At 39.5% G+C, this 25,247-nt stretch overlaps 1 protein-coding gene and 1 long non-coding RNA gene across 12 annotated transcripts in view; one reads left to right on the top strand and one right to left on the bottom strand.

The window, feature by feature from the left end:
* Window positions 1–500: 500 nt before the first annotated feature.
* Window positions 501–18,896, bottom strand: LOC110477143 (uncharacterized). The gene is made up of 2 exons (XR_002466538.3): window positions 18,624–18,896; window positions 501–1,542 (listed from the first exon to the last, which is right to left on the bottom strand). It is a non-coding gene; the product is annotated as an uncharacterized LOC110477143 (long non-coding RNA).
* NFIA (nuclear factor I A) overlaps window positions 16,029–25,247 on the top strand; it is a 349,636-nt gene continuing 340,417 nt past the window's right edge. For 3 of the 11 annotated variants that reach the window (XM_021542512.3, XM_021542543.3, XM_021542494.3), the window contains exon 1: window positions 16,030–16,330. In XM_021542512.3, the coding sequence (XP_021398187.1) occupies window positions 16,235–16,330 (96 nt within the window). In that variant the 5' untranslated portion in view covers window positions 16,030–16,234. Of the gene's footprint in view, window positions 16,331–25,247 lie in introns of all 11 variants that reach the window. The other 8 variants (XM_077785322.1, XM_021542570.3, XM_021542485.3 and 5 more) reach the window with 5 other exon arrangements.

Below are 25,247 nucleotides of genomic sequence, written 5' to 3'. Positions count from 1 at the left end.
TTTCTCCCTTGTAATCTAGGGGGTTCTTTTCATAAAGGATGAAAGTTTCAGCAATAGAAATCTTGGCTGATTGGTAGTGCCAAAAGTTTCTGCTGGAAATCTTGCAGGGAACCTGCTTAAATGATCACATGATTTTCTGGTTTTGTTTGTTTTTGTTGTTATTGGTACAGATAGTACATTTATTGCTGAATAAAAAATTCCCATAGGTACAAGGTGCACACTTCTTACATGAACAGCTTTGGCTATTCAGTGCACTTGGGTATTCTGAGGAACAGGAGGAGTACATGGGATGGTGCAGAAGCCCCCAGCACTTTCTTCCTGGAGCATATGGTGCTTCTGGTCTGCAGGACACGTGTCTGTGTCTGTAAGAACTGAGCTACAAAATGCAGCCAGTCACTCTGCATATGCCGCTGCTTATGAGCCCTTGCAGTGGTTAAAGATGGTGTAATTGGCTGCAGGAAGTATAAGCTTCTGTCCCATACAGAAAGAAAAAAATCATTTATGCTTAACAAGCCTTAAATCTTTTATTTCAAGTTGTAGCTGCTACATTACTTCAGTACATGCAGCCACTGGAACCATGAAGTGCACACTGAGTAAAGAATCCAGTGTGGGGAAAACACTGGGAGATGTGGACATGGTCTTCAAGCTCCAAATTTGCCAAATGGTGTTGTTCATAACCTGTAAGTTACAGTGCACTGACAAACAAAAAAGCTTTTATCAGTATTTGTGTGGTGTGGGAACCAAACAAACCAATTTTGCAAATTGTGATTGCTTAATTACATGATTGGAGGCTAGGCCTGTTGCAGATAGCAAAACAATTCTAATTCTGTCCCACAGTGGAAGGTTTAAAAGTCTTTTAAATGGTTTTACAGCATTAAAAATGCACTAAATATTTTGTTTATTGCTGGACACAATGAATGACATGCGTTCTGAGTTGCATATCTTCTCAAAAAGCAAAGTATCAGACAGTTTGGTGGACACTCAGGGAAAGGAAAAGATCCATGCCCAGTTGCTCAGAGGGCATTTCATCGCAGTTCCCTCTCCCAAACCATGTGTCTTCTCATGACTATTTTCTGTATGTAGTGGGAGTCATTTCTTTCACCTGCTGGCCAGGCTGCTGCTCCTGAACTGTTCACACATCCACAGCATTTTGGCTGTCCAGGGAATTTGGAGGGGGACAGGAGGAAGCAGGAGGCAGTGGCTTTGCTTTGTCCACTGCACTGATCAGAGGTGGGATCAGAAAATGCCATCTTGGAGCAGCTGCCAGTTGCTGCTCTCTCCCCAGAGGTAGAAAAATGTGATTTTATGTAACAGTTTTCTCAAGTTCATGTGCTACCTTTACTTGAATAGCAGTTGTCTGTTCCTTTGGCAAAAGAATAACTTCAGCTGCAGGCTGGGGTTTGTCTGTTGTAACGGAGTTGGAGCTGTGCTGTGAATCAGTCTCTGACTCTTTCTGGATTCGTTATGAATATATCAGAGTTGGGGCTGGAGAAATCAGTTTGTTCGGTGTACTGGGGAGCTGAGCTGATTTCCTGTGCATCCCTAAAGAAAAGGATAAAAGAAGGAAGCTTGGTGAAGTTTGCAGGAAGGACAGATAAGATGCAGGCAAAGCTTTTTTGTCACTGCCATTATGGCACCTGCTGACCCAAATGCCCACTGTCACACAGGGGAGCAAACTATTATTGGAGAGTAATTACTGCTGTGATGTCATACAATTAACTTGAATCACTTTTGCTGGCTGAAAGGTGGGAAGGGAGGTAGACACGTGAAACCTTTCTTCCTTGTGCTGCTGTTTTTCGGACTTGCAATACATAAGGAGAGAAAGTGATTAAGTCAAATTTGGACTGACAGTGCATGTAAATTATATGTTTAGTACAGAAATGTGCACCATTGTGAATGCCATGTTCAAACTTTATGCTAACCCTGTATGTGATAGAGAGCACCAAGGGTCAAGTGTTTAAATAACAGACTGCAGAAATATGATTTTTTAAGTTACAGAAGAAATAATAATCTTATCAGTCCTGAAACTGAAGGAAAATTTCTATCAATAACCACAAAGAGGCAGTTTCTCTACTCCAGTTAAGGAAAAAAAAAAAAAAAATTGAGGCTGCCAACCTATAAATTCAGGGGCTCTGGATATTTTCTCCTTCACGGGGATGACTTCCAGCTCTGGAGCACCCAGCCAGAGTAAACACGCAGCCTCCAGCCCACCTTCCCAGGTGAACCCATCTGCCCCGCGGGGCTCCCAGTCCCTGAGCCAGCACAAACAGCCTTTGCTTCCAGTCCCAGCCCAACTCCGGATCAGGCAGCCACCAAGGGGAATTCCTGGGATCTGCATCACTGAGCTGCCTTAGTGATACTGCTCAGATCCAGGGCCCTCCCCAGACCACTCTTACCTTGTTCTCCTCACGTTTCAAAACTTCTACTCCAAAAGTGCCCTAGAAATATTTTGAGAAAAGATCCTACTGCCCTCCTTAAAGAGCAGAATTTTCAAGGCTGTGCTTACTATTAGTGATGGTTTGCTATAAAATGCTCCACTATTTTCCCGCAGCTGGGCACAGTAGACATGAGCAATAATTAGGAGCAGGGCAGATGACCTTCTTTTGAACTTTATGGTTCCTTTAAATTTTGATGAAAACTTATCTTTAACCTTTATCTCTATTTCTTCTCTTGGAAAGGGGGTGAAGTTTTGAACCCTTTTTTTTATCCCTTGTCATTCTTTGCTGAGGGAGAGAGTACAAAATTGACTGAGAAATGAATTTTATTCTGCAGCTTTTAAAGAGGGCAAGGGCATTGCAAGCAATGTCGATTAAAAAAAAAAGAAAATGAAACTATAAAGAAATACTTGACAGTGTTTCTTCTGCACTTATTGGAATATGCTGCTCAAGCTAAAAGAGAGGGCAAGAGGTAATCTGCTCTGCTATTTGCTTTTAATATGATCGTGTTTTTGTCTCCCACTACATCTAATGCTGCTTGTATCATTCAAAAACACACCTCATTATCTCCTGGTAAATGTTGAGCTGCTGCAAAACCAATTGTAGTGGGTAGAATGCCTCTGAGGTCAGGGTGTACATGAAATATGTAAGCTCAAAATATGTTTGCAATCAGTGACAATACTGCCTGCTAATGTGTTATTGCACTATTTGTCTTGCTCTTGGTCATAAATATTTTGCTTCTTAAGCTTTAAGGCAGCTCTATATCAGAGACTAAGTTTCACGTAACTGGTTTAGTCATTGTTGCTCTGACATTTATCTTGGATGCACCAACTTGTGTGTAGTCTGCTAAAATCAATACATAAAACATGTAAACTTAGTTGGAGAAGAGTGGGTGTCTTTTAAGCTTTTTTTCATATGGTAAGTAGAGGGCTGATATGAAAATCGTGCAGCTAATTTAAACAAGGTTGAGGAAGAAATTAGATTTTGCTCTCTGAGCCTCATTTTCAAGGAATGAAAAGCTCAGTCCAGGTACAATGCAGCATTCTCGGAGCATTGAACAGAATCAGTCTTTGTTCTTCAGTGAAACTTATCTGTGGAGGAGCTGCATAACTTCCTGTGAAACCCAGCCCTGCAGATGTGCTGTTCTCGTTGTCCCTCTGCTTTTGCTTCCTTTGGTCAAGGAATCAAGAATGGACACTTTGTGCTGGAGTGAAAATGATGCTGCCTGGTTTGCCCTCTGATGAGCTGGAGCCCTGCTCACCAAGGGGACATGACTTCCTGCCAGTTACTCTGCTGTTTGTTTATTTGTCAAGTGGAATGGGATAGCCCTCACTGAAACCAAAGCCTCCCTCCTCCAAACCCTGGAAAAAGAGGCAGCAGGTTCTCGAGCAAGTGCAAACAACCTGAACTGATGCTGTAAATGCATAAATGTAGGCACTAAGCAAGTGGAGAGAGTGGATGTGGTAGACAATAATTAAATAGTTTAGCTCTAACAAGCATATAACCAGAGTTCAGGAGGTAGCTGATCCACTTTAACGAGTCAGAATATCTGAAAGTGAATTGTAGCAAATTAAGACTTTAAGTGGTTAGGCTATAAACCAGAATAGAAATTGATTTTCTAATAGTCTTGCATACTCCAAATATCCTTAAGTGCTTTATGTTTTAAATAGAGTAAATGCATAGCAAAATGAATTGCCTATTATGCACCAAATAGTACATTTGTTATTAAATCCTAGAACAAGACAGATTTTACCAGTATCTTTTCTCTAAGGATTTATTTAGCATAACATTTACTTTCTAGAATGAAATTGTCCAGAAATCAAATCCCCATTCATGGCCCCTATGTGTTAGATGCAGTATAAATAGAGTTAATAAGATCCCTGCTCCAAATAATCTGGGGCGTTAGAAGGCAAAAAGCACAGGGGTTAGTGAACACATCTGGCTTTCTCTGTCTGTCTCTATATATATTTGTGTTATATTGTCCCAGCTAAGAGGGATGAATCAAGTATTTTCTGACTTGTAGATTGCCACAGAGGTGGGTGTGGGAATGACCAGAGAACTCCAGTGGGGCAGGGCAAGAGAGTTAGAGAAGGAAGTGGGAGGAAAAAGAAACCAGAAATACTCTGAGAATGAAAGAGGCCATTTGTGGAGCAAGAGAGGTCTGAGCAGAAGCGTGGCTATGTGGAGAGATGGGATTACCTATGGGATAAGTTTGTGCTGCTGCAGAGTGCAGCTAAGACTGCTGAGCAAGGTGATCTAGACTGGGGAAACTGATGACTGCAGGTCTGAGAAACAATGAAGTGCAGAAAGAGTAGGACAAGGGGATGTGCAGAGGTGAGAGGATGGGACTTGCAATGTGTCCCATCCCAAGGGAGGATGGAAACATGCAACTACTGTCAGGGAAATGCTGGCAGAAGCATGACTGGAGAATATGAGTGCAGAGTCACTGGATTCCTGTGGAGCTGTCAGAATAATGCAATCTGATGAGACACTGAAGAGGGATGCAGTTTTGTTTTTTAATTTTTTTTTCTTGGTTAAAATTAATATAAAAGCAGAGTGATGTATGTTCATAGTCTATGCAAGTGTTTTGCATTGTTTGATACGTAATACTTGCCCATTTTCTCTAATTTCACATTGGTCCAGGCAGCTTTCCCAGTAATGTATTCCTGGCTCATATTTGTGGTGTGACATTTTTGATAAGTATTGTCTGGGTTAATCCACTGTGGAATAATGGTTTGAATGATGCACCAGAGCACTGGTTTCCCAACACAAATAAGCTGTAATGAGCTTTGTTTCCCTTTAGGAAGGTGATCACTATATTCTTAGGTGAAGCAACTACAAGGAGGAATCTGATTTTCTGTTTATTTAAAAGACAAAAGGAGACATTTTAGGCAAAGTACCATCCATTTCTGATTGGAGGGTTTAGGACTGTGCATAAAGGTGTTGAGCTCTCTTGCCCTTCTCTCTTTCTGCTTCATCTGGAACACATTGACATACTGTAGGTTTGGAAGCCCAACTCAGTATAGGTTTACATAAACTGCTCAGTAAAAAGGGGATTACATCCCCTCCAAGTATATGCAAGCCATATTCATACCCTTGTATTCCCTTCTTAGCAAACAGTTTTTTAGTCTTGCTGAAATACAAGTTACCACAATAAGCTAAGCCTCTGCGCAAAGGTTAGAGCCTGAAATATGCTCTTACCCACTACATGGTGCTGTTTGTCTGTGTTATCTCATGCAAACAAGAACTTTTTTCTCCTGCTTCTTATTGATCCCAGTAGGTGAAGGAAGAAACACCTGATTTATTAGTCATTGGTCCCTTTTCCTGAGGACTCAGCATCTAAAATAAATTGAATGGGGTTAAGACTGTACTTAGACCCAGACACAATTGTTTGTGTGCCTTGTCTTTACAATAAGAAAAAACTCAGAAGCAAATTCAAAGTGTCATTAGTGTCATGCTATAAATAAACAAAATGTTGCACAGATAAGAGAATACCACATTTTCCATCTTGGAAATAGCTTACAAGCCATTAGGTGCAGGATAAGACATAGAAGCACAGATTTAGAGAGGAAAAATAAAGACAGATAAGTGTTGAGGAGCAGAACAAAAAAGCAATCTGTGACTGTGATGTTTGGATTTTCCATCCTGACATGAAAATATTCACTCCAGAAACATGAGGAGACACCAGTATTACCTGGTAAGATGTTGTGCCTTGTTCTGTCTGCCCCTGAAAAGCATTCTCAAGGAATGGGAAGATGACCTCAGCTGATCTGATGGCATTTCTCCCATGATGGGAGAGCCCCAGGGGCAATTCTGAGTCCTCTGTTTCTCTCCAGGACCAGCAGGAGTGAAGTGTCAGGAGGTTGGATGGGAAGCATTAGAGCACCCTGTACTTGGTGTATGCCATGGCTTGATGCATATCTGTGGAGTCAGATATTACAAAGAACTGCTCCTTCTGCATCTCAGATATCTCAGGAATCAGGGACGTGTAACACATTACTTCTGTGCTTTTCGTCCTTTTTTTTTTTTTTTTTTTTTTTTTCTATTTTGCAGCACACAGCAATCAAAGCAACTCCTCTGTCTGGGCTGCCTGCAGCCCAGTAGATAAGAGAGCAAACACCTCCCATAGTGACAGGGACTCATTCCAACCATTTGTTTTGAGTTGAATGGTAGCTCTTGGAAAACATGTTTTCCATTCATAAAAAGGAAAAACCTCTACTCTTGATACTTTCTAATGCCATCCTCTGGAGGCTTGAGGGCCATGTGTCTCACACCCTTACTTTGGAGGTCTTGCTTTTATAGACTTTGTTTTTCACTCCCAGAGATTTATTATCCCAGTGCAGAAACAGTCTGGCTATGCCTCGGCAGTGGAAATGCAGCCATCTATTTGCTAAGAACAAGCTTGTGGTTTACCAGAATATTTCTGTTTCCTTCTGAGGTTTCCAGCTAATGAAGGGGAATTTATCCAGTACATTTATTGACATTAAAATAAGAGTTGCAGTCCATAAATAATCCCATTGTTGTTTTAGTTTGCAGTTTAAAACATTTTGTCAGCAGCATTGTCGTCCACTGTGACTCAGCTTGTGTTTGTGCTCCTAGTATTAGAGCTGGTAACACAGACACAAATTCCAGCTGTTCCCACCAGGAAGGTTTCAAAGTACATTTTGAAATAATTCCTGAGCTTTTCAGCACTGAGCACTTTTGATTCCAAGCATGGAGACAAGTTCACTGCTATTCCTCAAGTGACATCTATGATGATAAAAGCAGCGTCCAGATTCATTTCTGGGTTTATGCAAACTCCTGCCAGCACAGAGAAGCAAGAAATCCTGTAAGGGACAGGTGAGGTGGCCAGAAAAGAGCCACCTCCTGTTTTACCCACTCTCAGGAATGCACCTGGCCCTGAACCCCCTCTAAAGGAGCCTTCATAGACAGAAGCATCATTTTCTTAGTGGTGGATCCCTGAATTGGGAAAAGATGGAGATGCATCAAGGGACACTCTGCAGTTCCTGCATCCTTCTATTTTTGCTTTCTAGAATGTCAACCAGTTCTTTCATATCTATCAGCCAGCTTTGCAAAAGAAGGTCCTTTAGCACAAGGAAAAAATCAGGTCTTCAGACTTAAGGCCATAAATAATTACATTTGTTATACTGTCTTGTTTTAATGGGAAATACAGTGAATACAAGAAAAAATATCAAATAATTTCTACATAACACCCTCTTTGCTGGCAATACACTGTGTGTTGAATAAGACTTGATTTTCAAATATGTGAAGTAATCAAGTTTCATAAATTCTAAACGCATGGCAAATTTTCAACTTGATTAGTTGAAAAATATTTGCTCTTCTTAGTATGTTAGTTACTATCAGCTAAGTTTCTTGCAGATTTTTAAAACCTGCTTCAAAAAATATTAGGAGCCACACCAGAAGACCTACATGCTACAGACTTCATCTCCAAAATTCCTTTGTCTCCATGATCAGTTAACTGGAGGGTGGAAAAAATGGTATTTAGAGTGATGTGTTTTGAATGAGCTTCATTCAGAGTTTTCTCTTCCGTAATGTGATGTCCAGTGCCATAGATTACACAGGAGTGTAAATATGTCTTTACAGTCACAAAAGTGTTATCTTACTGTTAAATATTCAGTAATCCAGAGCCACTTCAACAGATTATGCCTGACTTGATGTAAAATTTGCTTACACAGAGCTCAGCCCTGCCAAAGCACTTCTCTAGGTATTTACCTGCAGCGCTCAGCCTGCTGGCTGCCAGTCAGCTGGTATTAGCAGGAGGACAAGTGTGACACTCAAGAGGTAAAGCAAAGAAATTGGCAGGTATTTAAATAGATGTATGAGCCAACAAACAGGAATGGTTTTAATATTAGTAGCATTTTAATCTTGTTCTCTAAACAAAAGAGGATTTACTTATTCATGGCTCAATAATTACAAAGTAATGTGGAGCTGGAGTTAGAAGTGAGGGCACTGGAAATTCCTATGATTCAGTGTATTTATTGTTTTAATTGTTCATATTTCCTTTGCTCTGAGGGATTTGGTCTTTGAGAGTAACATGATGGTCACTGCTACATCTGTCTTGGATTCCTTATTCCTTAAGAATAGCCCTAAGCAGAGAGTGTTACAGAAGTCTCTCATTAGGAAGGAGTAGTCTCAGTCTTTCAATGTAGCTGTAGATGATAAAAGGCACTGATTTAGCACTGCTGCCTGAATGTCCACCAGCACTGCTGAACTCAGTAGATCTTGTCCAAGAAAGCCATTTCCAGAGAGGTTTGAGGACTTGTCTGTCCTTTCTGGTTAGCAATAAAATATTTTCCACTATGAACCACTTGTAGCAAATCCTTATCCAAAAATTGAAGAGAAAGTAAAAGCAAAAGGATAAATTCAGAGATTAATTTCCTAGAGCATGTGAGTCTTCAATATTTGAATCCAAAAGTAGCCCTGTGGCATTATCTACAAACTGGTAAGTGACCCTTGCCTGTGCCTGCACAAAGAGCCATGGCCTTAGCAAGCACTGGCACTCAGCATCCTGTGGCTGAACAAGTTAATGACAGAAATGTTCAGAGTTTCTGCATTCTCACCTGCTGGCCTCACTCTCTTCAAATATAAAAGCTGGCTGAAGCAATCCCCCCAGTTTCCACTTGAGTTCTTTGGGTCCTTCTGCACCCCTCTCTTCCTGACCTACATGGAAGCAAGCTTGCATGGAGAGATACTGAAGGGTTACTTCTCACAACATCAGACAGCATGAAATGTATTTTACTCATGGCAAAACAAGGCATCCTAAAGTTGGGCAACGTGTGCAGATATAGCAGATGTTTCTGGATACACAAAAAATTTGGAATGAGGTTATGATTTGTGTTAATATCAGCTTAGCCATAGCTCAGATAATGTCCTGGAACAGAGATTATCAGTGTCCAGTTGCACCTCTGAAATACAGAGAAAAAATAAAACCCAATGAAGGGGCTCATCTCATAATCAGGTTTCAAGTGATTCAACAGTTGCATTTTATGTGTTATATCATCCACTCATGAAAATAGTTTTAGACCTGTAAAAACAGTTTGAAAAGGACTAAGAAAATGAATGGAACAAGCTCTTCTGGGTTTTAATTTAAGATGGGATTACTTTTATGTATGAATAAGTCCTTTAGGGATGGGATAGTGAATCATTATGGCCATGTTCAGCAACTGTGCCCTCCCTAAGCAAAGACTTAAATACTGCCCCACCTCTGGTATGTCAGGGATCTTTTTCCTCATGATAACTTATTTCCTTAGTTATCTACAATTGATTTGCCTAAGAGTCATATTGAGATTATCATATGACATGAAAACTATCAAACATTGTTAATTTTAAAAAAAATTATATCAGCCAATCTTAAACCAACTGGCTATCATATAGAATTTAATAGAAAAATGAAAATTCTATCCTCCTGAATAAGATTTTTTCCAATTGGCTGGCACACAGAATGAGTTCATCATATAGATGCCAATTTACAAATATGTCCAATAATAGTAAGGGGAGCAACTGTTCCACAGCTCTGCCAGTGTTCATCAGACACAATGACATTAGCCACATCATTAATCTCATGGTATATTAGAAATAAAGTCACCGGAATGGAATGGTGTCAAAGGATAAATGTTTCCCCCTTTGAAAATAAACTTCTCAGTTTCACCTCATTGTGTATCCTTTTTTTTTTTCTTCCCCCCTCCCCCTTTTCACTCGCCCTCCTATAAATCCTTTGGTTTCACCTGGCATTTAGGTAACAGTAGGAGACCAATATCCTGTGTCAGAGCTCATTCTACAGTTATCAGTTTAGCATACCCTTAAATCCCCACGATTGCTGTGCCAAGACCAATCCTTCCTCTGCGAGGTTAAACATATGCATTACATATTGAAACAATGTAAGTAGCATGTAATTAGCGCTGTTTATGCATTCGCACTTTAAATTATACTTCTAAACCTATGATGTTTTTCAAGGCACTTCAAGTTAGAGAGACTTAAATGAGCATTCATCTTGTCATTTTTAACTTTATTCATAAATAACCCTCTAAATATATTTGAATGGTTTATTACATTAGAGCCCATGAACTGACGTACACATTCTTCCCTAAGAGAATATAGTTCTTAATAAAACATCTTTTAAAATTATAAAACCCGTGAACATGGCAATTAAATTTACAAACAGTGTCATCGACAACTTTGACAAAAGATGTTTGAAGAGGGGGGAGTGTTGGGGGGCCTTTTTTCTGTCTTTTTTTTTTTTCTTTTTTGTTTTCCCCCTCCTCTTTTTTTCCCTTTTTTAAAAGCCTTGTTCCATAAGGATTATAGCTCCCCCGCTGTTTGGAAAAGATAATTTCACTTGTAACACTAATAACTTGAGCAGGGAGAAGGCTGGCTGGGTGAATGGAATGCACTTCACTGCACATCTTGGCTTCGCTAGAAATCGGAAACAGATGGTCCTTGCGGCTGGCTTCCCACTCGGGCCCGCTCAGTGCCAGCCTGTGGTCGTTGGCTGGTTGCTGCTGGCACTGTGTGACTTGAACATAGTAGGACAGTGGCAAAAGAAATCAAATCTTTTTCATTGAGCACCAAACTGTAATGAAATTTGACAGATCTGACATTCTATACCCAACATCTAGTTAGAATATATTAACCTTTTAGTTTTCTTGAGCTCCTCTCCTACTAGTTATGAATCTCCTTATTAAGGGGTTGCAGTGGCTCTGGAGATAGCAGGAAAGCGGCATCTTCTGCATGCCCTCTAAAGCTGAAACCCAAAATACATAATTCAAATAGTAAAGGAAATGCAGGGCTTTTAACACCTCCTAAATTCTTCTACAAAAAAACCCTGTGCTAGTAATAGAAATAATCATTGGTCCTTTTTGTTAATATTTAATTCTATGAAGAAAAAAGAAAATAATAGTACGGTATTCCACCCCTGCGCACTCAGTGTTTTCTGTGTATGTTTTGTATCCCCACCCCAATGAGGCAATGATGCCTTTGATCCAGCAGCATCCAAACTCACTTTGTGATTTGAAAGAATACTTTCATTTCAAATTATATGAATTTACATTTTCTTAGATGGTACAGATTAGTCCAGGGCATGATTCCTCCTTTCCCTCTAAAGGCTTATCTCAATATATGCTTGATATTGGCTTTTTTAAACACCCTGCTCAGTCCTTCTTGAGGTCATGGTGGGGGACAGGGAGATATCATGCATGAAGAGCATGTTGAAATGTTGAACTGAGTTATGGTCACAGATTAGGAAATAGTTGGTTATATTTAGACTTAAAAATAAATCTGGTTTATGTTCCTTTGTGTTTTGGTTTGATAGGGAATAATTTTTACTAATTTTTAAAAAATGTTTGTATGTGTCATTCCTTCGCCTTCAGTCCTTTCATCTGTTCCTCCTGTTTCTTTCAGACATGAAGTCACAGCACTGTCTGTGATGTCAGTGTGTTTCCATATTGACAGACCGTTCTGTCAGAAACAAGATCTTGATGCTTGTTTCAGATGAGGGAAAAGGGGAATACAGATGGTAGGAAGAAAATCAGAGGAGTGAGAGGGGAGCAGGGAGAAACACACGCAACAGAGCTACAGGGGGAAAAGCAGAGTCCAAACCCAACTTTTCCTGCAGAGGGCAAAGGACTACTTTCCCTGGGTTCAGGAAAATCATCCAAAATGTGTGTGTAACATTAAGCAACCAGTAGAAGCTTTACCATTGCGCTGGTTTTGGCTTGGGAGTCCTTGAAGGTGCAGCAGCAGTGGTCACATGCTGCTTCTCTCCTTGTTTATGCCTTCAGCAACAGCAGATCCTCTTGATTGGAGCCAGGATTACAGGATTTCCAAAAGCTAGAGCATACTCGTTGTCAGCAACTTTGCATCAGTTCAGAGGCTACCCAAAAATCAACTGCCTCCTCTCACGTGGCTCTTGAATTAATTGTCACTGTTTGAGATAAGGAAATCCTCCTTGTAACTCATCGAAGTTGAGGCTTCCCAAGGAAAACGCCCCCAAAATTAGGAACAGATCTAAATCACTGTTGCAATGAGCTGAAAAGGTTCTGAGCAATTGCAACTGGAGAAGCAGGGGGAGGTAAAGGGAACAAAGAGAGGGTTAATGAGCAGTGGGTACCATGCAAGTAATAGATAATCTAATAACAAGGTCTAAGATCCGAAAGATGTGTCTGGCACTGGGAACTGCCCGCAGTTCTGCCGCGTTTCTTTTACCGATGTGAACAGTAGAAGCCAACATTTGGAGAAGCCACCCACTATGCCAACATTTCTAATGCTCTCATGCATTCGGTTTCCAGTAGACTGTAAAATGCCAGCTTGATACAGTCATCTGAATCAATATACTTTATTAGCCTTTTTTTAGCATCCTTTCCTGGTTCCGTGCACTTGATAGGAACAACAATATCCTCATCCAAACTTGTGGCTAAGGGAAGATAGAGGGGCTTGCTTGTGCTGTGTGAGCTGTGGCAGGTAACTCTGCTCAACAATTAAGCAAATTATTTGTGGATAGTTGGCCACTTCTCCAGTAGGAAGTTGGAGAGAAACTGGCAAGTACTTCAGTGCATTGCTTGAGGCCTAAAGCTGTCAGAAAACAAATCTCCTGCAGCCCACAACACACACACCTAACTTATTTCCAACTTGAAATACCACTCTATACTGCAAGCATTTTTATTTTGCAGCTGTATCTGCACAAATGTCGATGCCACATGAAGGCTTTCTCTTCCTTTGGAACAGATCTGATTTAGAAGCAAATATCTTTGTTGCTTATTAGTCTTTGGAAGGCATCGTTTTGTCCCAGCACTATTCACAGGGAGTGTTGTGCAGAATGCTGATTGACAAGAGTTAAATTCAAAACATGTAGCCATTTTCTGGTGTGTGGTTTTTTTCCTGATTGAAGGAAAACTACTTAGATGTTTGTTTCCAAAACGGCATCTGTCAGCAATCAAAGGGGAAAAATTGCATAAAACAAATGCAATTGTTTGGAGTAGCATTTCCTGGATCATGTTAAATGCTTGATTTGCTCCCCATTATGCTCACCAAATAATTTTATTTTCCACAATAATTGCAATATTTAACATGTTGTATTTAATCTTGTTTTAATGCTATTAACAACAGCCGCTTATGAAAGGAGTAATTGCTCTACGGGTAAGAACCCACCATCCCCAGCATCAGAACGAACAATGGCAAAGTTAACTGCACCTAATTGTTCTGAATTTAAAACACTGTTAACCAACAGCACTCCTCATTTCTTTGCACATAACCACTCCGCTGTCAGGAAGGAAATGGTTTCATGCTTCTGTCATTCATAATCTGAAAAGTGTATGTTCTAAAAAAAATATTTAGTTGGTGTGTTTACAATTAATATTGGGAGGTAAAATCATATGTTGGTATAGGAAGAAGTGGTTAATACAGCAATTCAGAGAAAGTTTGTCAGTAGATCTCTAACTACATCAGGTGCTAAAACCCCATATAGAATACAGATTTATCAGAACTTGCCCAGAATTACATGCAGCACAACTGAGTATGAAATACTAAATAAATAATAAGCAGGCCTGGTAGGATGATGGGTTTGAGAGGTAGGAGCAGAGAGAGCAGCAGAAAATTGAATCTGACACCAATTCAATGGCTGATTGTTACTAAGAGTTTTGTTTTATATTTTGTGTGACTATTTGGAGAGGGAGGGTTTTTTCCCAATAAGCAGTGAGACTGAAAGGACAGGTAGTATTAGCAAACCTGCAAAAACAGAAGACAATAAATACTTTGGCTAGCCAGAGCAAGGACAGTTCCTGGCACAGTGTCCATTTTTTTTCTGGACTCAAAATAAAACTTAACACTTCCCATGCTAGTCAGTCCCTTTCCTGTAAATAGCAGTGGGATTGTACCTGCTATCTGGAGCTAAACTGCAAATTGGGATGCTGTAGTAGCATAGATCATTCACTGATGTGTAATCCAAACAGATTGTAAGACTGGGGCAAAAAAACCCCAAACTCCTGCATATTACACTAGCAGTTCATGCTTACACTAAATCATTTGCTTATCATCTGGCACATCACAGAAATGCAAGGGTATTATTGAAGCTCAGTAAAAGTTAGTTCTGTCCTGTACTGAATGGCAGTTCTGTAATCTGTGTAGCTCAGAATTACAATTTTGCTGTAGCCAAATAGTCAAACAACAGTTAATACACAAAATAATCCAAACAAGAATTGTGCACCCACAAGCTCTTCTTTCTCACACAAACAGAAACGAATATTGTTTAAAATCGAGTGGATGTTTTTAATACATTTTCCTCTTGTGTCCAAATCACAAAAAGATTTGTGGAGTGTAGCTGATTCTGAGTGAGCGAGTTGTATCAGCCATAGCTCCGCAGCCCTAAGAAATATTCCTGGTGAGAGTGTGTTTGCCAGTTCAGAAGTTCATTTTTTCGAGCACTTGAGGAAAGGCTCTACTGTATAGGCTGGAGTGCCCTGTCAGGGACTGTGGTGGTCACAGCCGAGCAACCGTCGCTCCGTGTGACACAGCGGGGTGATTTAAATGGAAAGCATTCACTGCCTGCTTAATAGTCAGCTGTCACAAAAGTAATACTTCAGTTGGGTTTACAGTGCACCAGGAGAAGTGGGAAAATGAGATGAGAAAATCGATTATTATCTCTGGCTTTGCTAGTCAGGAAAAGATTTTAAAATCAGACAATAACATGATTTCATAACTTTTCAAAGCAGTTTGTTTTGGGGCTGTCTTTTCCCAAGTTATCTGTCAATTCCTCAAGAAAATTTTGAATGTGGCAGAGAAGTTTTGCAGGAGGGAGAAACAAACCTCTGTGAGTTTGGCAGCTGTCACCTGATGGCATTAAGAAATGTAACATTAAAAACCACATTTAAAAAATATTGTAGCAAAATTATATTTTACAAATCTATGAAAAGGGGACTGTTCAGCTCTTAGAGGGCACTTTGAACCTTCATATGAAAAGTCATTCATTCAAATAATATCTATAAGATCTGATATCTAAAATCAAGAAGCAATAAATAGCCAAAACTTGAGCGTCTCAAAAAAACATGAAAGATCATTTGATTCCTTCAGAAAAAGTCTATCACTGGATCGAGAAATTAACTTGGACAGTTTATATTTTTGTTTTGCCTTTCGCTGCTTTAATTATTATATGCACATTATGAAAGAAAGAAAGAAAGACGCAATCTTTTTTCTTTTTTTGCTCTGTCTTTTCCCCCCCAGTCACGTACATGCGAAAAGTAGCTGCGATAAACAGATACTGAATCAGACTGAAAGTCTTTAAAAAAAAAAACACCCAAAACATTGCATGATAGTCTCTAAGCAGTTCCATCTGTCAAGCAGAAATTTTAGGCTAATAGCCTGTGGCGATCTCCCTCCACAGTCCACTACCTGCCTTTGTCCTATTAAATCTCTTTATTCTTCTTAAAAAATAAAGAAGAGGAAAGAAAAACCTTGCAGACCAAAATCATCTGAGTGATGAAGCCCTAATTTTGACCGCCTCTCTTTGATGTTGAGCAGTGGGTTCTTATTTAAAAAAAAAAAAAAGAGTGAGTGAGAGGGGGGGAGAGAGGGAGAGAGAGAGAGAGAGGAGAAGACAGTGCTAGGAGCAGATGACTTTTCATCTCCACTTCACCTTGCCACTGGGTCTGTGAGAGATTGGTTCATTGTCAAGGAGATTTTTTTTTTTTACCCATGATTCCATATGGTATGGACCGGGCTACATGTTGCCCAACATGCCAGTGCAAATGTTTTCTCAATTAGGTGTCTTATCTCCCGTGAGTTAGCATCAGATGAAGCTTGCTGACAGCATAATGGCAGGGAAAACCTCCGACGGCTCCATCAAATGGCAGCTCTGCTACGACATCTCGGCCAGAACTTGGTGGATGGTGAGTTGGCAGCAGGGCTGCTTTTTTTTTTCTCCCTTTTCTACTTTCCCTCCCTCTTTGACAAAATGTCCCAGACCTCACATTTATCAAATTAACATTTGATTTTTTTCACACTCTTCAGTAGAGCAACCTCACACTTGTCCCACTTGTGTGCTTTCCCCTGTGTAACAGGAGACTGTTAATGTGCACTACAGTTTCCAGAGGAAAGCTTTTTCAATTCTCCTTAAGGGAAAAAAAAAAAAAAAAAAAGTATGCAAAGAAGTAGTTTGAAAAAGCCTTGTTGTGCAGAGTAACTTGTCTCAGTCGGTCGCCTAACGCTCAGTTTGTTTTATTTTATCTGCTGCTTTCCAGCGTCCGTGTGCGCGTGCATTTTTTAGCATGCAGTATTTAGTAAAAAGGGAAGGTGGAAAGTTCAGTCTGTTACAAAGCGAGTCGATCCCTGTAAAAGCCTGGAAACGGTGCGGTCGTGGCGTGGTGTAAAATCATCACGTGTGAGAGGAGCGCGGTTTGCGAGGTGCTGCCGTTCATCCGAGACCCCGATCTAACTTTTCCCTCCGCTTGTTTGCCTTAGAACAGGTTCCCGGGCTGTGCTGACCTGGAGCCATGTGTTACAGATCCCACATAGTCTGGCTCTAGCTGCTTTTGGGCACAATTAAAGTTTCAATAAAGTCCCAACGTGCTCCGTAGAACGAGTTAACTAGCATGTCATGGTCAGCCGGGCCAGACAACCTTTGACATCTTGAATCTATAAGAGGTATAGTGAGTTAGGAGGATGCACAATAGCCCATTGTAGCAGAAGATGCAAGTCCTGTTGCGAGGAAGAGAGTCCTCAAATCATTACTGCCCTCGTTAGCGTGTTGTCCGTTAGGGATTAATTCGTTAGCAGCGCATTTTTAGTTTTCTGTAATTATTATTCTTGTGGCAAGCGTGAATTCTTCCAGTGAGAGGAAAAGTTTGCTGCCAGGACAATGAATGTATTATCCGCTCCTAACTGGACCGTGAACCTCAGCTCATTTCACATAGATATCAGTTAAAAAAGGACTGGCGAGTGGAATTACAAAACAAGGCATGATCACTTTCATTGTATGATACGCTGAAACAAGTCGGGGGCTTTCCCTCCCCCTCGCCGCCCCGGACCAATTTTGGTATCATTTGGAAAGTTTAAGACCTCAGAGGACTTGAAAGACTTTTAAAAGTGAGATCCGGAAGGATTTTATTCTGCAGCTTGGTGGTAGCCATTGTGTATATCATGTGGCTTGTATTTAAAGGTGTTTGGGCTCGGGGTTTTCCGTTGTTTTTTTTTTTTTTTTTCTAAACTCTTAATTTTTTTAAGCGTCTATTAGAGGTTTGCCAGCGGTTGCCAGTGAAATGTAACATGCAGTGTTTGGTTAATGGGACTAGGGAAGGCTAACCACTTTACTTATAGTACTGATTTTCCAATTAGACTTTCTGCCAGGAGAAGTTGGAGGGGGAAGGGGTATTTGCATGCACATAAACTGTTGATTATTCATGTGACTTTTTTTAGCTTGCTAAACCCCTGTAAATAAGACTATTGATTTTTACTTATCATTTTCAAAACAAAATTTTTCAAGTACCTGTTTTAGCCACAAGATTTATATATGCTGTGATTTTGCCTTATTCCAAGCCATTTGTATATTTTATTACCACTCCTCTTTTATTGTCTATCGGCTGCTTTTATGATGAGGTACGTCCGTGTTTATTATTTAATAAGTATCCTCAAATGTTACTAGGCAGTTATTAGCACTCTAGAGAAAGTGTCCAAGGAAGTTTCATTTCAGTCACATCTATTTCACAGATGTTTTAGTGCTGTGAATATAATATGTAAAAATCCTGGAAACATTTAGTAATGCACTTGCCTAAAAATAAACAGTTTTATAACCACACATGCTGTTGTTTAGATTAAACATTGCAGAAAGTTCTCCTTAAACTTGAATGTAACACCATTTATTTTCTAACAGAAAAAAAAATCACTTAAATAGCCTTTTTTTGTAGAAGTTCTGGTAGATAAGAGACGTTATTTTTAGCTGAAGTGAATAATTCAAGATCTTTACAATAGATGTGTTAATTGCAAATAATTTCCATACAAAGTTTCAATTATTGATGGAGTAATAAGCAGTTTTTCATACATTATGAATCTAAAACACGCAACAAAAATAGATTTTTTTTACCCCCCCCCCCAAAACCTCATCCCATTTGCCACATTCTTTTCATCAAAAGTAAGCTAGAGAGCAGATTTTAATGTTTTAAAGACAAATAAAGCTTTGAAAATTACCTCATGCATCGTCTGGCTGCACAAAATCTCAGCTGCACAGTGCTAAACTTCGGTTTGGTACTGCCAGCATACAAAGAGATGAGTGAATACCCCTTGCACCCATATGGACTCAGCTGCCAGCACTGGGATATGCAATTTTGCTTTTTAATGAATCGTAAACAATTTGTGTGTCAGGCGAGGGAGTTTGTTTTTTTCCTGGAGCAGGTTCTAAATCCATTTGAAGCTATAGCTGTGTACTGTACTGGAGCATTATGCCCAAATTTAAAGGTTCTGTGTCACTGGGATGAAAAGACCTGTTATAATGAAAGAAACGGCTTTATAAAAGGCTGGGTGTAGTAATCTCTCTCTTTCTTTCTTTCTTGCTTTCTTTCTTTCCCTCTTTCTGTCTCTCAACCTCACACTCTCCCTCTTTCACCCCAGTCTATAGCATGTTTATAGCCAGCTCTGGAGATAATGGAGATTGGTTGATTGCATGATTAGTAAAATGAATGGATTTTAGCATTGGGCAAAGCAGCTTGCAATTTTGAAAGGTGGCTTTAAATTGCAGAGTTCTAATTTTGACCTTATTTTCTTTCATAGATAATCTTTATTAGTGCTCCTTTAATTCATTTTTCCTCATCACAGCTAGTTTTTCTCCCCAGCCATCTGATGGAATGGCTAATATATTTTATCTTACTTGCCAAAATAGCAAGAAGTCAAAGTAAAAGAAAAAATGTTATTTCTCTTTCTTGTAGACAGTTGTAAATGTTTCTAACTATTTCAGCAGAAGCTGCAGGATTTGTACATTTCAGTAATAATTGCATATGTCTTCACTGTTTTAAGGCACTCTTACACCTAATCTACTTTTTTAATGCTTTAATCAAGTAAATGCAGTAACAGTTATTAGTCTGTCTATATTGTAATGTGGCATTTTAGCATGAAAATTCCCCGAAATAGAGTAAACTTGTGTAAGAATGAGTTATATTTATTTTTAAAATATATATAAAATAGCAAACAATTTAACTGATATAGGAGCCTGAAGATACGAGGTGAATTTGTTGGAAAAATTATCATTATTTTGTTTTCATTGACATTTTCAATTGAAATTTGCTGCTGTCATAGAGACACTAAAGGGTTAGTCATAGAAAAGTTTCAGTACTCTGTCTTGCATTTGTAACAAATATGTGCAGCTGTGCTACTTTTATAAACATTTATTTCAGGCTGATTATTTTTTTTAAATTATTTGCTCTAGCAAGCCAGTATGATGTGACCATAATATGTTTAATAAGGGATTGTCTGCAAAATTCCTTTGCACGGGGTTATTGAAATAGATGTGCAGCAAAGGTATATACTGGAGGGAAAATCCTCCATGGCAAAACAAAACTAAAGATCCCAAATTGGGCCAAGTTCTTCTCAAGGTTTATGCTGCCACCAACCTGAAGTTGCTGCGTTGGGAGGAGTGGAGCAACTCCAGGTTTGCTCACCTGAGCAACTGAGTTCCAACCTGGACCCATAACTTGAGTTATCTCTGTCCAGTTTCAAACCCCTAAACTGTGCTCTTTGTGAGACATCTGAAGGGAAAAAAAAAGTCTCATTAATAAATAAGAAGCCATTTCAAATGACTCCATGTATGAGCAAACTGCTGTTATTGAATGCGACAGTTAAAGCAGATCTTCCAGTCATTTCCAAAATAATTATTTTCTAATTTTACTGTCCTGCTCTCGATCCACAGTTCAGCGCGAATGTCTTTATTTTCTGTCGAAGCCATGAGTGAAACCAGAATTTATTAAAAATAGGCAGCCTAGATTTAAAATGGTCATTTAATTGCTTTAAAGGTTCTTAACATCATTTTTTTACTGAAGCTTTTGGTGACTACTTTTCTTCCACACCTCTCTTTATTCAGAGGAATAGCTGGAATTGCTCAGGTAATTAATGCAATTAAAAAAAATATGAAAATGTGAAAATGTTGCTAGGATTTCCATCAATTAAGAATTAATAGAATCCTCACTATAAATCTCATTGCAAATGAAAATAAAAATGATGGCGCATCTAATAGGCATTTAATTTCATCATATGGAAAGTTAATTGGCACTGCCAAAATACGCAAAAAAGTATTTTTTGTTTAAATCACTGAGCGTATCTATGCACACTCTTAGTCCAAGTTTATCATGGTAATCCCCACATGCTGTTGAACTGTCTGTGGCTTTGCTGATTTGTGCTTCTTACTTATGATTTACAGTATATCAAAAGGCATACATGTAGCAATAATTATCCTGCTCCTGCCCCTATAAAAATAACAAAGTGTGAACAGTGTAACATTGCGGCATGGATTTCCTTTGTTTTATACAGTAACTCTTGTATGTTCATATGCTGCTCAGCTGCTGTATAAATATTTTTAATAAAATTATTCCTTCTCTATCAGAGTTGCTAAATTCTCTGTATAGCTTAAACACTTTAGTGCATTATTATATATACTCTGTAATATCTTCTTTTTCTATAAGTGGCCTCCTTTTGCTTACAAGTATTTGTCTTAGTTGTTTTCTACTCTTTTTCCTTCACCTGTCCTGAATATTGCCATGAATGTTTCTAATTTAAAGCCAGAGGAGTCAGTGGCTGATTAGAAGACAGGAAATTGGAGGATTAAACTGTCTGGTTGAACTTCCTTTACTTATCAGTACTGTGTAACTCACACTGGATTATAAACTCATTGGGACAATTTCTACAGTGTATCAGTACTTCCTTTTTTCTTAGTCTTTATTTTTGTGGAGAAAGTACAGAAAATGTGGAAAGGGGGCAATTTGCAGGTAAAACCAAATACTTTTTAATAACACTGAAGCACTGGAAGTTTTACTTAAATTTGTACAAATGTCTTGAGGTATGAGAATTCATTCAGTTTTAAGTCATGCAGATCTATAATATAGATTTTAAATTCAGTATGTAAACAAGCAAGCAACAGATACTTTCGGGGAGGGGGAGGGAAATGACATCATTTTAGTAAGAGGAGAATGCGCCATGTTAACCCTTGTTCAACCTCTTCCCCTCAGAAACTTCCACATCTGTTGTGACACGACAGTGTAGCTGTGGGACAGTCTGGGGGAAGGCTGTAAAGAAAAGCCTGTTTATCCAAAAAAAATTTGTCTGGGCTCCCAGCGCTGCCCACTGAGCCAGGAGCTGGAGATGTGACGTCCTCGCTCGGCGTTGGCCGGGAGGAGGACCTTGTGGAGGTATCTGTGTCACCAGGAGGAAGGGCACAGCTTTGTCCCCTTAAGGGCCAGCTCATTCTTGCTAGTGATCCCTATGTCTGATTTTCAGAGCTCGTCACCTTGTGAAATCATTGTGATAGCTGGGAAAGCCAGTTACAGCACGATCTGGAGGGTCTGTGTTGTGAAGGATGAACAGGAGAACTTCCAAGCTCAGTCTGTGCTGTACCTGTGGGGTCTCTGTGCTACCACTCACCATCATTTAATTTTACACACTGGACTGAGATCAGAAGGTGTCAAAACTGTGATTAAAACCAGAGGACATAGACACTACCTGAAAGGTCTAACATCTCAATTTAAACTTAATAATGTACACCAGTTTAAACACCAGCACCGGATCTTTAAACGTACTGGGATGCTTGTGATGATTTTTGGCAGTCTGGTCTTTATACTTTTGGCAAGTCCCTCACTATACTGGGAGTATAGTGGAAATGGACATGAAAATATAAGAATATTCTGAAACTTTTTGCTGCAAAGATCCCTGTAGTTTCTGTACAAACAATCTGAAACTTTTTACAAATAAAGAAATAGATATTTGCTTTCCTTAACTTCATATGAGAGAAAAAAGGTAAAATTTTTGGGTTATTAGAAGGTTCCCATGCTTTAATCCCAGAGTGAACAGAATCTCACTGTGCTGCTTGAAGCATCCCTTGCCCTCAGATGTGGTCACTCACACTGACTGATATTTAAAGATTATTGTGGGATGAATAGAGTTGTTTCTCCATTGACATTTGAAGACAAATATTCTGGTACATAACAGCATGGCTTGGACTGATAATATCTTTATTATTCCCATGAGTGTCACAATAAACCTCTTTCACAAGTGATGCAGGTAATAGTTACAGAGCTCATTTCGGGTGCTTAAACTCTTTGTACGTGTTCAAACACACACTTTGCACATGGAATACACTCATACTCTATCCACCCACAAAAAGCAGAGGTCCTGCTACACTCCCAAGAAATTCAACTGATCTTGGAGCAGGAGAAGCCAGTCTAAGTGAGGATCAGGTGCTGCATGAGCCTGCAGTGACTCTTTTACACAAAGGTTTTATCCCTTACATTCACCGCAATGGAGATCTCTGGATCTATTTTCCATAGAGGATATTAATGAAGAGTAATTCTCAGTAAGATAAAAATCATTAGAACAGATTAAATAGATGTGTTGACTAGTGGAGTGAGATTCAAAATATTTTGCCTGTATAAGCGTATCTGTTGTTCTTTGGTGGTTTGTTTTTTTTTTCAGAGGCTGTGAAACACAAAGTTAGCAATACAAGTAGGGATGGGTGGAAGTGTTGGATAGTACAGATGGCACTATAAGCTTGTAGGCTCTTACTACCCATAATTGCAATGCCCTTGCTTTCAAAGGAGTGCAGGTTGCCCTTGATGTACGCAAACAGCCATATTAATTTCACAACCCAATTGGAGTCACACACACGGATTGAGGTTGTCAATAGGAGCAGAGTGGAAATTAAGAGCACAAACAGTGCCCTCAAATAGGTCTTTCTGCTTTAAACACAACTAACTCAAAAGGCACAGGGTGTACATGGTCACTGACAGGGTATTTCCATAACTGAGAGTCTGTGGGTAAATTACAGGGGAATTTTTCCTTTTATTTTTTTTTTTTTAATCTGAAATTCAATTAGTCTGAACCTGATTCTGCATGGAAATATACTGCATGGTAAAGAAAATGGAAAGTAGAACATGTTTTACTGGTTTATGTCAAGGGAATATAAAGAGTATTCCAAAGTGACCCAAGTTAACCTTTTGTGTTCAATAAGAAAAGTAAAAAGTCTGCCTCATTTGATCATTCAATCAATATTTATATTTACTTTCAAGAACAAATAGAGACAACTTGCATGTGCACTTCTCTTTGCCGGGTTTTTTACTAGAAATTTTCTTTTGTAATTTTATTTGAAAGAGGGTAGGTTAAGAAGAATGGGTTAAATGGATTATTTAGGGCAGTGACTGAAAGGTGAATCACCAGGGTTTTACAAGAGCACAAACGACACAAGTTTTCAAGGATTATAAGCAAACACAAGTAAAACTCAACTTTACTCATGATCTGCTGCTAATGAGGACTTGCAGTTTAGACAAATTAGGACTTGTTGCTTCCTCTCCTTTTACCTTGGTTTCTGAAGGAAATCAGCTCTCTGTCTGCCATGTGCATGGAATGAAATTAGCATAAGGCACTACTTAATACACACAAGGGCCTCCTTCTTGTTCAAAAATCAATTAATAATGCTCAAACAATTTTAAAGAAAATAGTAACTTCTTTTACAAATTATAACTGTCTCAACTGATTGTAGGATGCAACTTTTTCATTATGGAGATATGTACAGTTGTTGAAATTTGTTATTTTTCTATAAGAACCAATTATTTTTGTTGTTAATGAAGTTTTCTAAGTATTCCACAAACAAATGGGAGAAATACCTTCCAGGGAAATATGAGGGCATGTAGGAAGGTGACACAGGCTTATAATATTGGGAAACCCATGGTGAGGTCCTGGCTCCTGGCAAGCAGTGACCTTTGGTAATTTCTAACATAAATTTGTGTCAAGAGCTGAAAATGTAAAGAATAGAAGGAAGAGGATGGATCAAAGAGTGGGTGCTCAGTACCAGCTCCGTAAAGGAGTCTGAAGGGAGGGCAGGCTGTGATATGAGAATGTTCCCTGGCATTAGGAAGAGCAGTGGCCAAGAGATCACACCTGAGCAGAGAAAATGAACCACAGGATGGGTTTTTTTTTCTTCTCCAATCACTCCTTGAAGTTGTTTCTTTTCCATTACTTAAAATCCCATTCAGTAACATATGGGCTACCAACTGCTCAGGTCCTTCAGTAACTGGACCGCTGCACAGAAAACTTTGTGGTTTCTTTTCCTCTCTTTGGATGCAGAGGCAGGGTTTGAATTGCAGAGCAGTTCCTCATTTGCCCAAACTCTTCTGCACTGAGGCAACTCCACAGCAGGAAGCCAAAGAGCCAAAGAACAGCAGCAAAGGCTGAACAGAACAGAGCAAGGCTCTGTGGCAGCTCCATGAGATGTCCCCCGTAACCAGCAGTGCAAGCACTTCGGATTGCATCTGCTCAGTTCCAAAATCTTAGGGAATGTTTTAGGGAACTTTGATGTAAACTCTGTCCGGTGATAACTGATAAAAGGAAAACAAGGAGGGGAAAACGTGAAGACCAGGCTGACATTGTGCCTCTGTGGCACAGGAATTAAGAAAAGCCTGATGCTCCACTGGTCATATCCCACAGCTCTGCATTCTGGCGTCTCCCACTTGCAGCTTGACAAAGTGTGATTTCACAGCACCTTAACCTCCCTCCTGGAGCCAGCTGTCCTTATCTCTGAATGGTGCAGTCCACCTTTCTCTTACTTGCCCCAGTTTCTTA

Source organism: Lonchura striata, chromosome 9, assembly GCF_046129695.1.
Source record: "Lonchura striata isolate bLonStr1 chromosome 9, bLonStr1.mat, whole genome shotgun sequence".
NCBI lineage: Eukaryota > Metazoa > Chordata > Aves > Passeriformes > Estrildidae > Lonchura > Lonchura striata.
Note: the sequence above shows the minus strand (reverse complement) of the source record. Positions and strands in the feature narration are given on the sequence as shown.